The sequence below is a fragment of the Enoplosus armatus genome, chromosome 18 (genome assembly GCF_043641665.1).
Source record: "Enoplosus armatus isolate fEnoArm2 chromosome 18, fEnoArm2.hap1, whole genome shotgun sequence".
Classification (NCBI taxonomy): domain Eukaryota; kingdom Metazoa; phylum Chordata; class Actinopteri; order Centrarchiformes; family Enoplosidae; genus Enoplosus; species Enoplosus armatus.
Genome location: NC_092197.1, coordinates 4,568,684 through 4,584,155, shown reverse-complemented (window position 1 = coordinate 4,584,155; position 15,472 = coordinate 4,568,684). Strand labels below are relative to the sequence as shown.

The following is a 15,472-nucleotide window of genomic DNA, read 5'->3' as shown; positions in this document are numbered from 1 at the left end:
AGACTGAAATTTGGATGTTGGGCCTCACAAAACTTAAATCACATATCCAACAAGAGCTCTGATTGTGGATGAAACTGATGTTAGATAATGATATGACAGTTTATACTAATTTCATTTAATCGCATACAAAATAAAATAAACATGTACTGACATACTTATTAGGCTGTTGCCTGTGACATCAGACATAGTGGTCCAGCAACCGGAAATAGAAAAAAAACAACCGATGACGACTTGGCTCCACCTCATGATGCCATTTAGCAACAGATGAGCAACGCTACATGTTCATTTTGGGCAGCCTGAGACAAGCATTGCCAACGCCAGGAGGAACACTTCTGACTGTGTAATGTTTGTCAGGGTCGCGGTGCTTCCCTTCTCTCTTGCACCGTAGCTGGGCAGTGTTTCAGCGGCTTACTCGTCCAAACCGCGTGTGTTTTATAGCTGGCAGTGAGTTTCTGTGGTGGATCGCTATGGATGTGTTGTGGATGGTGCCGCTGCTGCTGATTCCACTCCTGATGTGGACCAGCAGCACGTTTGTTTTTTATTTCAAAAAGTGCTTTTACGTCGCCTGGATGATGTGTTTGGCCCTGATTACGATTCCTCTGTGTATACTGAAAAGCGGAGGCAGAGACGTTGAAAACATGAGGTGAGTTTGTTTGCATAATAAATGTCGCTCGCAGCGCCGTCTGACAGCTAACCAACGTTAGCTTGCTAGCTGGATGGCTAGCAGCAGCCGTAGTTGATGTTAAACATTCATATTACGCTTGCTAGCAAAATGAACAGTTACCGGTTTTATTGCAGCGAAGGGTTATGTTGACATAACACCACTGTAGCACCACGGATCTTCCAGTCTACCAATTTGTGTGACATTGAAAAGGAAAACAAAACAAGAAAATTGAAATACTTGATGGATTTTTAATCATGCATATGCTAACATTAGCCCCCCCCCCCGACACATTGGCAGGAGGAACGTGTTAACGTTAGCTGAAAACAAGAATGCTAACATTAACATTTAACGTCACGCTCATGTTTAGCTAGCAAACCAAGTCAGTGCATTTTCTGACTGTTCCCCGAGGGTAAAACAATGCTACCCTTAGATAACGGTAATTATCTTGGTTGTATTTCCTGTAAGAATGTCTGCTCACTTACCTTCCCTCCAGTCAAATGCCTGACATAAGTCAGTTGTGAAAATCACAAGGCTATCATTGTTTTGCTAGTTCTGGTGTCAGAGCTGTTGATGAAACGGTAGAAATTACGCTAGCTAAATCAGTTCAACCATTTTAAGACTTCAAGTGATATGAAGTTTAGCTATATCAAGTGAGTTATCAGTGTTAACGTTTAAGGTATACCTGTGCACTCTTAAATATGCAATGAAGCTATTAATGTTCAGTTTTTGTTGAAAGTGTAAGAGTGAGGTGTTGAGGTTAGTGGTGGTGGTGTGTTTAACATTATACTAAAAGGTGTTTCTCACACTTCCTCTATTAACATACATGTTGGGGCCTGAATAGCAGAAACAACTTCAAATTGAATGCAGTGTAATACTGGCAACCTCTACAGCCTCTAATGGTCAGTAACATACTGTAGGAACGGTTATTGGCTCGGGATGAATGACCCCTCGACCATACCACGAGAGGAAATATGTTATTTTATACTGGACACACACACTTGCCGGGTCAACTGATACCTGTTAGGATAGAAATGTAGTACGACTGTAGTGTCAGTGTCCACTTTATAGCGGGGGGGGGGGGGGGGGGGGTTTGTTGTTGTGGTTAAACCTGGACGGTGAGGATGGATTGCTGGACACAAATGACTGCATTCCAGTAATTACCTTGGAGAGGCAGATGCCAGATGGCAAGTTCTCTCTGATTAGAGTTACTGAATAGTTATGAGGCCCATCCTCAATGCAACCTCACGTGGCCTTGATCTGACAGCAGCCCTGTCAGTTACAACAGCAGACCTTACTGCCTCGCTGCTCTAGGAATAACTGTTTCGAAAGGCACGTGAGCCATGATGGTGGTGGTGTCATGTTGCACCAGTGCACCGTTCTGTCAGCTCAAAGGTTATCTGTTGACCTGTTGACTGTGACAAAGTGACTGAAACAGGGTCAAACCTTGCACAGGGAGTGAATAGAGATGGATTTGGATGCACGCTTTACACACTAGCCAGCTCTGGCAGAAAGAGCTCTGTGATTCATGAAGGACAGAGCAGTCTGTCACAGACATTTGCTGTCAGACAGATACACAAAGGCCTGAATTCTGGGGATGACTACTTGCTTCACAGCTGCCTTAGAGGACTTGAATGTAACACAGTAAACTATGGTGGGCCAGAACAGGCCTCCACAGCCAAAAGCATTCATAAAACTCAAGTTACTGTTAATCTTGCATTTCCTGAAACATTTCCTCCGCTTGTTGTTTTTCAATGTGTTTCTAGTGTTTGTGCAGAGTCTGCAGGCACACAGTTTTGCCTGTCACTTATGTGAATGGTTCCTTTGGCTACGGCTCCAACTTTGATTATCAAGTAGGATCTCATGACAACAGATAAAGGACAGAGGCTTAGCTTTCTCTCTCTCGCAATTGCTTGAGCTCAGGTTCCATACTGTGTAATGGCTTTAACATCCATGGGAGACGACCAGTGTTGCTGTCCGTTTGACTAAGCAGTAATGTTGTCACTGAAGATCATTGTGTGACCGACCTTTTGAAGCCTACTTACAGTAGTTGAAACTACTCATTTTCTTGTACCTGCCTTTCTGAATGAATTAATCATCTGCTTTGTCATTCTGATCCTGTGATCATGTCTCTGTCCTGAACAACCCTCTGACCTTTAGCACCTGAATTTGCTTCGGCACTGGTATCTTTTGTTTGTTGGGACAATATTTAAGGTCAGGCTCACTTTTTTTATCTGTGAGCAGCCAGGTTATATTAAACCTATGCTGGTAATGGCTCAGCTTAAATGTCAATATACTCTGTAGGTACAAAAGGAACTTATTTAGAGACGGATAATGAAATGAATCAGAGGAAAAGCTTAGTGGATTGGCCATAAAAAGAATCCAACCGAGGCCATTTCATTCCCCTTGAACAATCTTAGAATTGCTGCAACGCTGGCTGAGTCATTGCATAACCAGTTGCTTTTGCACTGGAGTGTTTTATCACTGCATTGCTGTGTTGAAAGATAAACCAAAGACAGTATTTCGGTTTAAAGGTTAAGGTTATTTTACTATAGTATACCAATCAAACGTATGTGCAAGGTAAGCTTAGCTTCAAGTGAGCCAGTAGTGAGAGAGTTATTAGGTAATAAACGCAAGTGATGAGTTCAAAGGCTTTCCTTGTGTCTTTTATTATAATAACATTGTGAGCTTTATGTTTTGACATAGTAATTAAAGTCACTCTGAATACAAAAAATGGAAGGTACGGCAAATTCCTTTGCAGGTTTATCATTACCCATCCCATCTTACAAATAGTGTAAAAACTAAAGCTTGGCAAGAGTTAGTAGGGTAATTGTAAAACATCAAGGCACAGTATATCATAAAGGCTAATTAGATAGTGATTAGTTGGTATATTTCCTGAAGCTTTAACTCAAGGTGCACAAGGTCTGATTTAGGGGGAATTTGTTTTATTATTTTTCAGCAACCTGGTCTCATTTTTGTAGTTTTGAGTATCATTTTTATGAAACAACATCTTACTCCCCAGCTTAATTGCTAAGATATGGAGTTGTTGGGACTCCAGTCAACCTAGGTTCAGCTATGTGCTCTATTGGGTATTGCAAACAAAAAACAATCAAAGTTAACCATATCATCTACTCTTCAAAATTACAGTCTGAATTGTGCTTGTTTGTTTTCCATAATATCCCAGCGGCATATAAACTGCAAATCTCTGTTCCCCTCATTTACAGCAGTTCAGCTTCCTTTACAGTGTGTATGTCCAGTAAATGCTCTCTTTGGTCTTTCCATCCTCCGTGAATGGGTAAAAAAGTCAGCTCTGGCATCAGAGTGAAATAAAGGCTATATCATGTACTAAGTGGCTTTGCTGTTTTCAATCCCATAATTATAGTGAGCGTAACCACAGAGAATTATCACAGTAAGAGCCTTGATCATTTAATTTCCGTTCTTTTGGAACAGATTTTTGGAAATGATGATTAGTGTATCCATTCACTGTTGTACACTGTCAATAAACACAGAGCCTATAATGTCCAACATTTTTTGGGGGGGGTTAGTGACATGCATTATGTGCTAAATCTGGACATTTTCAAATTTTTCACATATTGGTTTTAATATTCAGTTTATGATGAGTATGATTATGTAGCTTTCTAGGTATTTACACAGTGCTCTATCTTCAGATTAATGCAAGGTTGCGAGGCGTGGGGCTCTAGATAACAAACATCAAAGCAAAGTCTGACCCTGGACCGTAAATTAAACGGAGATTGGTAGAAGGCATTTTTAAAATGAGGTCATATTAGGACAGCAAAAGGAGGAAGAAGTTTTAGAGGGGATATGATTCACTGATGAGGAAAGGACATGAGGTATATTTTTGAAGTGATGATTTCTCTGGCAGAGACAGAAGATGGGGAGTGACTCTGTTGTTTTCCCTGAGAGGGAAGGTCATTCAAGTTGGTGGTGTAACAGAAGCCAGGTTTGGTGTGTTGCACAGGAAAGAAAGCTAGTTTGTTTTCCAAAAGTCTTGCCTCTAAGAGGGTGCGGGTTTGTGAGTTGTGGCTGTATGATCATTAAGACATTTCTATGGTGGCCGATCGCATTTCTTGTTCATGTTTTTAGTATTGTTATTAGTATATGTTATTAGTTATTAGTTGATCACTTTCAGACTTGCTCTGAGTTTATTTTATCTCTGATTTACATTAGTGTTTATCTAGGGAGAGACAGGAAACATTGGGAGAGAGAGGGGTATGACAACAAAGGTCCCGCGCCTTAATCATCACGCTACCATGGTGCCCCGCAAAGTCATTTTCAAATTTTCAGGATCACTACATTTCAGTTCATTTTGTTGAGCTTTCTGATCTTAGAGATATCCCACATCAGAGCTGTGCCTTTCGAGCATCCCTACAATCTGCAATTAGGTGCTGCTTAAGGAAATTAAGGGACAGCCCTGACGACAGGAACGAGATTTGGAGATATAATACCATTTGTGTGACAGTTGAATGTATTTGATGAAGTTGGGACCTAATTGTAAGCGTTTCAGGGTTTCCCATAGGTGTTCCCACTCTAGCCTGTCAAAAGCTTTTTCTATGTCGAGATTTACGATGTCCTTTGCAGCATAAATCACATGGAGATTTTATGAATACTGTCTGCTTGCTGTGAACAAGCTTCATCATGTGTGGTTCTAGACAGGAGGACAAAACCAGAGCAAACACTTTACAGTCTGTGTTAAGAATTGACTATGGTCTGTAATTGCTACACTTGGTCGGGTCCTTTTATTAGGTTTGGGTATTACAGCAATTAAAGCTGTTTTCAAATCATTGAAAAAGGAACCTCTGTGGAAAAAAGTATTGCCCCAATTAGTCCCAAAAGGTGAAGTAGAACTTGGGGGGCATCCCATTTCACCCTAGTGACTTCCCTTTCTTCATACGAACTAATGCCTTTCTCAGGGTTATCAGTTTATCAACATCTTACTGAGCAAGAATGGGAAGATTAATATTGTTCAAAAAGGATTCATATTTTGCTTTGTGCAGGGATATTTCAGACTTATAGAGTTCAGAATTGAAGGAAGGAACAGAACACCAAATTTATTTCTTTAGGGGTAGCCAGTATTTTCTGTTCAGATGAAATTGACATGGTATTAGAAAAATCTTCAAGTCAGAGCCAGAAGTTCTGGCTTGGACATGGTCCATTAAAATAATAATTCCTTCTAGCTCTGTGAATTTGGAGTTCAATTCTGATTCTTAATAGAGAGTTCAGGCTCACTCTGACTGAATCTATTTCTTTTTTCCTATCAACAGAAAAGCCAAGCGTCCTCTGGGTTTGTTCAAATTTTTGCAGCTTATTTCCAAGACTAGTCATTTTGCCCAGTCCTGTTAAGGTGTATCTCTTATGCATCCTTTGGTTGCACACCAAAATATCCACTGTACCATCATTATCTGCAATGAAATCCCTAAAACCCGTCCTGAAATATTCACAGCAATCTCTGAAATAATGACACAGTGGTCTGAAAGAGAGTTTGGCAAAATATCAGCAAAATATATATGAGAGAATAAATTGGCGGATGATAATAGATTAGTCTATGTTGGAATAGGGTTTGTGCCTATGAAAGTCAATGAATAATGTGAATATTGTCTCTGTGGGATTTGTCTTCTAGCTCCGCCATGGCTGCTTCAAGTTCCCAGTATTTGTCCTGGAAGTTAGCTTCTGTTTTTAAGTGGGTGGTTAAGCCTTTCTGCTCTGCTCTCAGCTTTTGGATTTTGTTCAACTTCTTTGTAACTTCAGCTTTGATGGTGTCCAGCCTATCGTCAAATTTTGTTTTTGATTTTCAATGAACGTTTGTTGCTCCTTCAGTGCTGACGCTAGCTTGAGTGCGTCATGTTCATGTTCAATGTTCTTTGCCAATTCTTGAGTAGACTTGCTCCTCAAACCTTCAGCTATCTTTACGATACATTTATGCAGCTTAAGGCACAAAAAGTGCATCATGTGAAGAAACAAAAGAAACTGGGGAAAGTATGGTGAGAGCGATAGTGTTAGGCAGCCATCAGCAAACAAGAAAACAATGAAGTTAGGTTTAGCAGTTAGGTCTAACAATAAAATTGTTCTATATGCTACAAGCTGGAGTTTTTACCTCTTAAGACGTTTTCCCTTCTCCATGCACCTTGGAAGTAGATTTTGTGTGCCAGAAATCCCTACTTGGGCATAAATTGAATGAAAGGTTCAGCACAGGTTTGCAATGCACTCTTCATTTCCACAATTCCCTTTTCTCACAGTTCAAATGGTCCTTAATTTTACAGTTATATTCACAGATATTGCACTGCGAGGGACAGCAGTTTAACAGTAATTTTGTACAAGTTAAATTTTGTGGCTCCTTTGGCTCCAAGAGGGAAGAGAGGTTAGTCCAGATCAAATGATGATCAGATATTGAGAGCTAAGTAGCTGATTGTAGTGTGGAATTGGCCTGGACATAAAGGCCAAGGCTCCTTTTCCAGCCTTTCACATCAACACCAGATTGCAGATAAATTTGAAATGGGCAGCATACTCAGTGTGTTTGAGGAGAGAAACGGTATTGATTGGGCACAAGACAGGCTTGTGAGAGAGTCATCTGGGTGAGAAGGGATAACATTTGATGAAAGTAAAAGCATGTGAATCTGCATGATCAGACTGTGACAGATTGTCACCTTGGAGCTGGTTGTTTAGAATAACATTGAGACTTCCAAGTCGGACAGAGGTTACCTCCGATATGTCTTAACAGAGATCAGGACTTTTATCTTCGTTGTCTCTACAAAGGTCGAGTTTTTTAAATCCCAAAAGATAAACGCTGAACAGAGGGTATAAACAGGAAATGCCAGTGTAGAAAAATGTGTTTTTATGTTTCATCAGCTTTAGGAACATTTAACTAAAGCCTGAACACAGTTCTTGGAGCTTGGGTGTTTATTCTCTGACACTTTCAGATTACAAACACCCAAGTGTGTAACTCTACAGAGCTTTTTAGCCTCTTTGAGCATATTGTTTTGGTGTTCTGATCCATGCATTTACTGTAAGGTTGAGAGTCAGTTGTTCATGGCATCACCACTTTCAGCAGCAGCACACAGCCACTGTCAGCATGATAAATCCACTGTACACTATCTGCCTAGCAGCTGCAAATGGCACAGGAAGTTGGCAACTACCCGTTGAAGAGTTGAGCAACAAGCTGAAGACAGATATTATTTTCTCAGGCAGTTAAACAGAGCTAGAAAGATGAATATTTGACTTAGATTTGTCATGTTGCCGGAAATACAAAAAATGAATGCTAATGTTACTTCATGACTGCTAGATGCAAAAGTACAATTGCCTACTTTTGCCATAACAACTTTATAAGCTGGAAATAAAGTGTATGTTTTTTCTGCCCCCTAGTGTCCAAATATATCAATTCATGCAGCTTTAATAATCTGCAGACAATTAAACTTTTTGTTAGTTTCAGCCCTAATAGCTGTGTCATATTGTTATAACTTCTTGTTTTGTTTGTTTTGGATTTGGAAAATAAATGTTAAAATTGGATAGCGAACATGTTTATGCCTTTTTTTGAATATTTGGTCGACTATAGTATCTAAGTGGACTGAACAAGAAACCAAATCCTGCCTTGCCACTCCACTACTGTGGATTGTATCCCCACTTTTAAGAGTATAGGTTCAGACAAATCAAAGTATTGGTTAGATTTAACTTTGATTTTGTGTTTGGTTTTTTTCAGAGGCAGACAGGCAGATGGTAGGACAGTCTTTCTCAAAGCCTATTGGAGCGTTGCACTTACTACATGCAATTATTTAACCAACCAAGAAACAAACCATGCTAATGGGGATGTTGTACATGGTTAATTTACCAGAACGCTTGTATTTTATAAGACAGTCATGACTACGTTGTCTTGATTTTAGGTAAATTTTTAAATATCTCAGCTGGCATTCTTGCAATGTACTCTAATAGCCTAGTATTTAAGAGGCTTTATACATTCCACTGTTACCTCCAACCTTTCGACGTAGGGCTCTGGTTAATAATATGCAGCCTACATACTGCACTCACATGACTGTGAACGGTAACCTATACTTATCCAGGACTGTAATTAACCTTTCCCCCCTCAGGATTATCCGCTTCATGGTTCGTCATGTGAAGTATTTCCTGGGTCTTCGATTTGAAGTGAGCGGTTGGGAGCATCTGCAGACAGAGGGACCCTATGTCATCATCTCCAACCATCAGAGCTCCCTGGATGTTTTGGGTGGGTGCTGTACTACCTTTATGTATGAAGATAAATATTTTTGACATTGATTTCACTCTCAAAATGACAGATGTAACTTTCCCTCTCTTTAGCCGGCAGAAAACGTACATTGCATGCAGTCATACATATTAGCACATGATGATGCATTTGGATCTGAAATGAAACAATGACTATGATGCTAGGGGCTGACTTTCAGCTTTAATTTGAGGGTGTTAGCATCTCTATTCTGTGACCTTATTGTCATGCTGCACTGTTCAAACACTGGAGGGAATGTATAATAAGGCAATGACATACATTGTTCACCCAGTATGTATGCAAAGACTCTTGAAACTGAAAGTGAACACTTAAATATCAGACGTTTAGATAGCTACCAACATTGGAACTTGTTGTATTAAATGTTTTCCTGCAGAAATCTTTTTTTAATTGTGTTTTTGAAAGTGAGGCTGAAACAATATTGAGGTGAGAAAGTGCAGCGTTATCTATTACTCAGTACTGACTGAAATATTTTGGTTCATCAATAAGGATGCAAGGTGGTTGTGCAACCTGAGCAATTTGGCACCAGATTTGCCGCACTTTGGGAGTTTTCTGGACAATTTAGTTGAAAGAGCAGCAGTCTTCTGCAGTAGATGCAGGAGTCGCAGATGAAAGAAGTGTACGGTTGCACTGATTCAGCTTCTAAATCCGCTCCCAGGTATACATGTGGAGAATCTCCACTCCCTGGCCAATAAAATGGACAAGCTGCTTCTCCTCAGTGGATCTAACGGGTATTAATCCCTCTCTGCTGCCCCATGCTTCATGAAAACCTGGCCAGGTGAACCTTTCCAGGACAGTATGCATTTCAACAAAGCGTGGCAGCTGACTTTTACTCTGGCCATCTCCAGCTTGTGTGAGCAAGATGCTACAACACCTGGCTGACCCAATAATCACTTCAGAGCATGTCTACACTCCCTTATCATGATCCTGGAGGGTTTCAATGCAGAAAGCCTCAGTCGTGAACCTTCTAGTCAACCCTCGGTCTGTTCTCTGCACATGACACCGAATGTACACAGCATCTGGCTGCAGTCCGGCTCAGTTGCAGGCAGTTATGTCTCACTTTTAATGTCCACTTGAACTGTTTCAGAAGCGGAGCATCTGTTCTTCTATATTGTAGTTTAGAGTTGTATTGCTGACAGTTTTTGTACCATCATAAATACACTTTTGCAGCTCATTTAAATGTGATGCGTTTTGGCTGTATTGAATATGACAACCTTTGTTGTTGACCTTAAAGTGTCAATCTCACAGCACAGCTGTTAACCTGTGCTTTCTTTTTTTATTTTGTCTGATGATGCCATGATCATAACATAGTGATTACAGACTGACATACTGACGACAGAAACAGGAAAATATGTGATTGAGAACAACCTATGTTGTGAATTTGACTACATTAAAACACAGTATTTGTGATCACAGAGAGCAGGATTGTCTCCGGAAGCTGCAACGGAGCCGGAATGCGACGCAGCCAGATCTTGTGTACATTGGCCGTTAGTCACAGTCTGGTTTGGACCAGCCACCAGACAATACAAGAACAGACTCAAATAAACAATCAGAACTGCTGAAGACAACATTGGTGCCACCCTGCCCACCATCCAGGACTTAATACCCCTCCCAATTCAGTAACACTTCCTGGTTTTGGTTGCGAAGACAAATTGCAGTGTAGGTTAGACAATAGTCCTGTTGAAACTGGGACAAATGTAAGATTAAACCAGCTTTGTTCTGACAGAGGGTGTTAAATTGCAGCAGTGTACCATGCAGCCTCAGAAATTATTTTAACATCATGTTTTGTAGTTTTGATTTGGCACAGACAATCATAGAATAACAGGACGTCACAGGACCCAGTGTGAATTAAACGCTGTTATAAATGTACTAGATGCCATTTCATACTGGTATAGACTGAGCAAGAGCAGAAAGAAAGGTTTTGTTTGTTGTTTCAGCTACTTGATCTTCAAGGTTCTCGTGTTTGTCTATGACTTTTCACGTGCGGTTGTGCCTTTTTAGCTTTGCCTCATTCTTGGTTTTGAATGAGTATTGAGGACACTAGCTTAGCAGAGGCATGTTTTCTCTCCATCAGTGCCGGTGAGTGATGAAAGCAGGCTTGAGGCCTGGTTAGTGACAGCAGGGGGAGAACTAGGCATCTAATTAGTGCTGAGAAAAGTCAGCATGAGCCTGATTTGGCGTCCAAGTTGCCATGCCAACTGCTATACCCAGCCATTAATAGCTGCTCATCCTAGAGCGGATGTGATACAACCATAAGGAGCAAAGATCCCTCCCTTCCGCAGCTAGGGTTGGGTTTCAAGCACTCTTTCTGATGTAATTTTGGTTCTGTCTGCTCTGTTTTTCTCGCCCTAGTAGAGACACATCTACTTGCTCTGCTGTTTGCCATCTTTTTATTTCACACACTTTGACTTCCTTTCTTTAATATGTGAGTGTGTGTGTGGCCTGCTCTATCTTCTACACCAGTTGCCTTTGCACGAAGGTTAATCAAACATGTCTGATTTCATCATAATGCAAGCGCTATTCATGGTGATAACAACTCCAATTAATAAAGTGAAATGTCTTTTGCAACATCACAGGTATTACATCAGCAGACTTTATACCTGATGAAGTCCAGGTTTTGACAAGACAAGTATAAAGTCTGCTGATAAGATGGAACTGAGCCCATGGAAGTTGCATTTAATCATTTGTTTTGCTACTGTATATGTCAGAGACTTCATTAAACACACACCCATAGAGACACCATAATTCAAGGTGTCTCTGTTGCTTACTGTCATGTATTTTACCAGGACTATTTTTTTTCCTCAAATTTTCAGTGGAAAATGTAGAAAAATAAATGACAAAAAAACAAACCAATTATTATTTAATTCATGCTTGATGGCCAATTGTAAAGCAAACAAACTGGCTATTAGGATCGGCATCGCTACCTGACCATGACAAATTATGTCCTCTATGAAAATGGCTTCTTTCTCCAACTTTGAAAGAGTGAAAGTGCTTATGTGAACAGAAGTACACAATTGCTTATATTTGCTTGATAATTCCAAAAGTTATAATTTAATCTCAACAATGTTTCAAATAATAATTATGATTTTCCATTCATACCTATAACTTCATAACTTTGGAGGTAAAGAAAATGTAATTGGATGTTTATAGCACTATTTTTAGTCACTATTTTAGTTGGTGTTCCTAGGTTTGTATTTGTTAATTAGGAACTTTTCAAGTAATGTGAGAAATCATGGATTATCTTCAAATACCAAGCACCTCAATTTCTTTCCTTGGCTGCTACTTTTAATTCATATGCTAGAAAACTACATTCTGCACTCATCCAGGTATAAGTGACAGACATGCCTTTATGTATTTATGTAAGTATCTTTCATTGCACACTGTTGAGAATGAGATGCTACATACCGATGAGTAAGCCTCTTCGGCTCTGTTTCTCAGGCCTGATGGAGATCTTACCAGACCGCTGCACCATGATCGCCAAGAAGGAGTTGATCTACGCCGGCACTGTAGGTCTCATTTGCTGGCTGGGCGGCATCGTCTTCATCAACCGCAAGAAGACAAGCGACGCCAAGAGTGTCATGGCTGACGCTGCCAAGACCATGTTGGACGAGCAGGTAATGTGGCTCTTGTCTTGTCTTGGTGGGTTACAGTTTCATCAGTGATGATTGAGTTTACATGATGATTGAAATGGTTTGCAGTGTTTACAGCCCTGAAGAACTAGTACTTCATGCTTTTTGGTTTTTAAGGGTAGATTTATTTGATTTATTTATTTGACTCTTAGTTATTTGTTAGTTTTCTTTGTTTTTGTTTTAGCAATTTGTCACAAGGTTCTGGTTTTTGACACCTTTGGGGATGACATTGAATGATTAAATCGCCGTTTTTCCTTTTCAACCCTTGTCCTTTGACCTCCACAGATTCGTCTGTGGGTGTTCCCAGAGGGGACGCGAAACCAGAGAGGCGACCTGCTGCCCTTCAAAAAAGGGGCTTTCCACCTGGCAGTGCAGGCACAAGTGAGTACTTCTCTCATCTCCTTACAATTCACTTTCTTTTGGGGGTTCTGTGTACTGACTAGAGTAAGTGTAAGCTATCCTATCTATATCCTATCTACATGTGAATTGAGTCAACATGCCACAAGCTGTAATGCACACCCTCATCCTGTTCATTCATTTAACCCTGCTGGCAAAAAGGGCTGTGATGAAACTGGCTGTATTCCCGGAGACTTCTGCCGACTTTTGTCTCCTAAAACAGTGAGGGGTAATGTTGCTGGCAATGTGCTGGTTCTAGACACATGGGGGAGCTAGCCACCATATATGGCACAAGGCAACATTATGATTTAACCATATCCAATATATAGATGATGGTCATGCATAGACAGCACTGAATCATGAGTGACATTTTCTGTTTGGGTCTTCTCTGAAATTGTCCTCGGTTGTGTGTGTGATGTAACTTCTCCCCAGACTCCTCATGATGATTAGAGGGAGGGCAACACAGAATGTAATAAAGTAATTGGCAGCTCAGCTGTGTGCGTTTATGAGCTTTATCTCTGCATGCATGCAGGTGGGAGGTCTCTGTTCATGAGTTGATGTTTCGTAGCACACACACTCGAGGTCAGACAGGTGGAATGAATTTAAAAAAACATTGTTTGAATGAGACCCAGCCAGAAACCACAACTTGGTTCTCCCCAGGCAAAAGTGTGTGTGTGTGTGTGTGTGTGTGTGTGTGTGTGTGTGTGTGTGTGTGTGTGTGTGTGTGTGTGTGTGTGTGTGTGTGTGTGTGTGTGTGTGTGTGTGTGTGTGTGTGTGTGTGAGAGCCCATTTTTGCGTTACTTGCTGCTAAAGATTAATATCAGTTTGGTTCAGATACGCACTGAGGCCAAGAGGCTACAAAAATAAAGCCCTGCTGCTCCTTGTTAACAAACACATTCATATTTTCTATAGGGGATCTATTGGCTCGACAGTTCAGAGCCTGCGTATATGAGCTTGTGTTACACAAATAGTGTTCGCATGTTAACAGACGTGCCCGATTTGGACGTGTGTGTGTGTGTGTTGGCGTGAGGTGGCGGAATAACTTCATTTGAGATCTGGAGAATACAATCTGTGTTTTGGTTTTTCCCTGTTGGCTTTGCTTTGCACTTGAGACGATTCCTGTGTGAACATGGACTATTTCTATCTCTGTGTGTTTGCTTCTGCTGAGTTATAGCGCAGCCTTTCCATTTGTACCCAGCCGACCAGATTGAGTGGAAGCAGGACAGCCCCCAGGGGGAGCCACGTTTGGCTCAGCCAGTCCTGTTGAAGGGGCCACTCGGGGCCTCGAGAGAGCAACTCGGCCTCTATTAGCAGCAGCGTAGGAGATGGAGATAGCTAGTGTCGTGCTGATTGTGTGTGTGAGAGAGAGAATGTGATGTTGGTTCAGTCAACCATTTCTGTCCGTTTGTTTCCCATCTTTTGGCTTGCTTAGCAGAAAGAAAATAGTAAAGCTTAGGAGTCAGATTACTTCAGATTTATGTGCTTAACAGGAAAATTAAAAGGTGATGATGATATTTTATAATAGTGTGTTTGATCTTGTTTTTCAGGTACCCATCATACCCATCGTTTTCTCCTCCTACAGCAACTTCTACCTACGGAAAGAAAAGCAGTTCAAATCAGGTAACTCAACTTGATTGTCCTCACTTGTTCAGCTGTAAGCAGCCCTTATTGTGTATGCCATCTTTATCTCTATGCAAAGCTGCTTTATGAGACTTCTGACAGTGAGGTTTTGTGCCTCCGCAGGGACCATCAGATTGAAGATCCTTCCAAAGATCGAGACAAAGGGGATGACGTCAGACGATATATCGTCCCTCTCTGACAAATCCTTCAACCTGATGCGCTCTGCCTTCCTGAAGATCTCTGACTCCGTAACCCAGAGCAACGGGCCGTTGAGGCACTGAACATTTACCATACTCCCAACTCTTTTCCTCCTATGTCCCTGTCTGAGACCCACCCCCCCCCCCAGCCCTCCCCGCTCTCCCCAGGTTGTCCCATTACCTGGCCAGGAAACAACATGACACAGGTCTCTTGTCATGAAATCTCTTCTTGTCTAGTTGACGCCTGGTCCAGTCCGCCTCTGGCCTGACCATACAGCACAGTCAGTCCCGACCCTCACTGTGTCTGCAGCAGCAGCACCAGCAGCAGCAGCGCTGCTCTGCACGCCGTGAGCGGAGTGACGGACGACAAGCCGAACAGTATGGATGTGTGTTGTTCTTCATGCATGCCTTTTTGGATGGCTCTGTCCACCTTCATCGTTGCTTTGTTCTTTGGCTTTGGAAGCCTGGCTTTGTTATTGTTTTACTTTATCACCATTTTGTACTTTTTGTTTTTGGCCTTTTCCCCCCTTTTTTTCTGCCTTCTGTTCCTTGGCATTTTCTCTTATCTTTTTCATGAATTTCAGTGGATATTCATGTGTTCCTCTCATGCTGCTTTTGTTTTAGTTATCTTTGGACATTCACACACACACACACACACAAAGTACGCTATCTCCTTCCTTCCTTTCCTTTTAGTGTGTTCTCCCCC

General features: G+C 41.2%; 1 protein-coding gene across 1 annotated transcript; it reads left to right on the top strand.

The window, feature by feature from the left end:
• Positions 1–464: 464 nt before the first annotated feature.
• agpat2 (1-acylglycerol-3-phosphate O-acyltransferase 2 (lysophosphatidic acid acyltransferase, beta)) lies at positions 465–14,850 on the top strand. Its single transcript, XM_070925215.1, has 6 exons — positions 465–643; positions 8,758–8,891; positions 12,363–12,538; positions 12,839–12,934; positions 14,497–14,569; positions 14,693–14,850. The coding sequence occupies exons 1-6, from the start codon at positions 468–470 to the stop codon at positions 14,848–14,850; spliced, it is 813 nt and encodes a 270-aa protein (XP_070781316.1). The 5' UTR covers positions 465–467.
• The last annotated feature ends 622 nt before the right edge of the window (positions 14,851–15,472 follow it).

Bases quoted from the DNA above. Each gene is read 5' to 3' on its own strand.
- agpat2 (XM_070925215.1), top strand. From the start codon at position 468: ATGGATGTGTTGTGGATGGTGCCGCTGCTGCTGATTCCACTCCTGATG. The intron at 644-8,757 runs GTGAGTTTGTTT...TTCCCCCCTCAG, and splicing joins AGAGACGTTGAAAACATGAG to GATTATCCGCTTCATGGTTC. The intron at 12,539-12,838 runs GTAATGTGGCTC...TGACCTCCACAG, and splicing joins AGACCATGTTGGACGAGCAG to ATTCGTCTGTGGGTGTTCCC.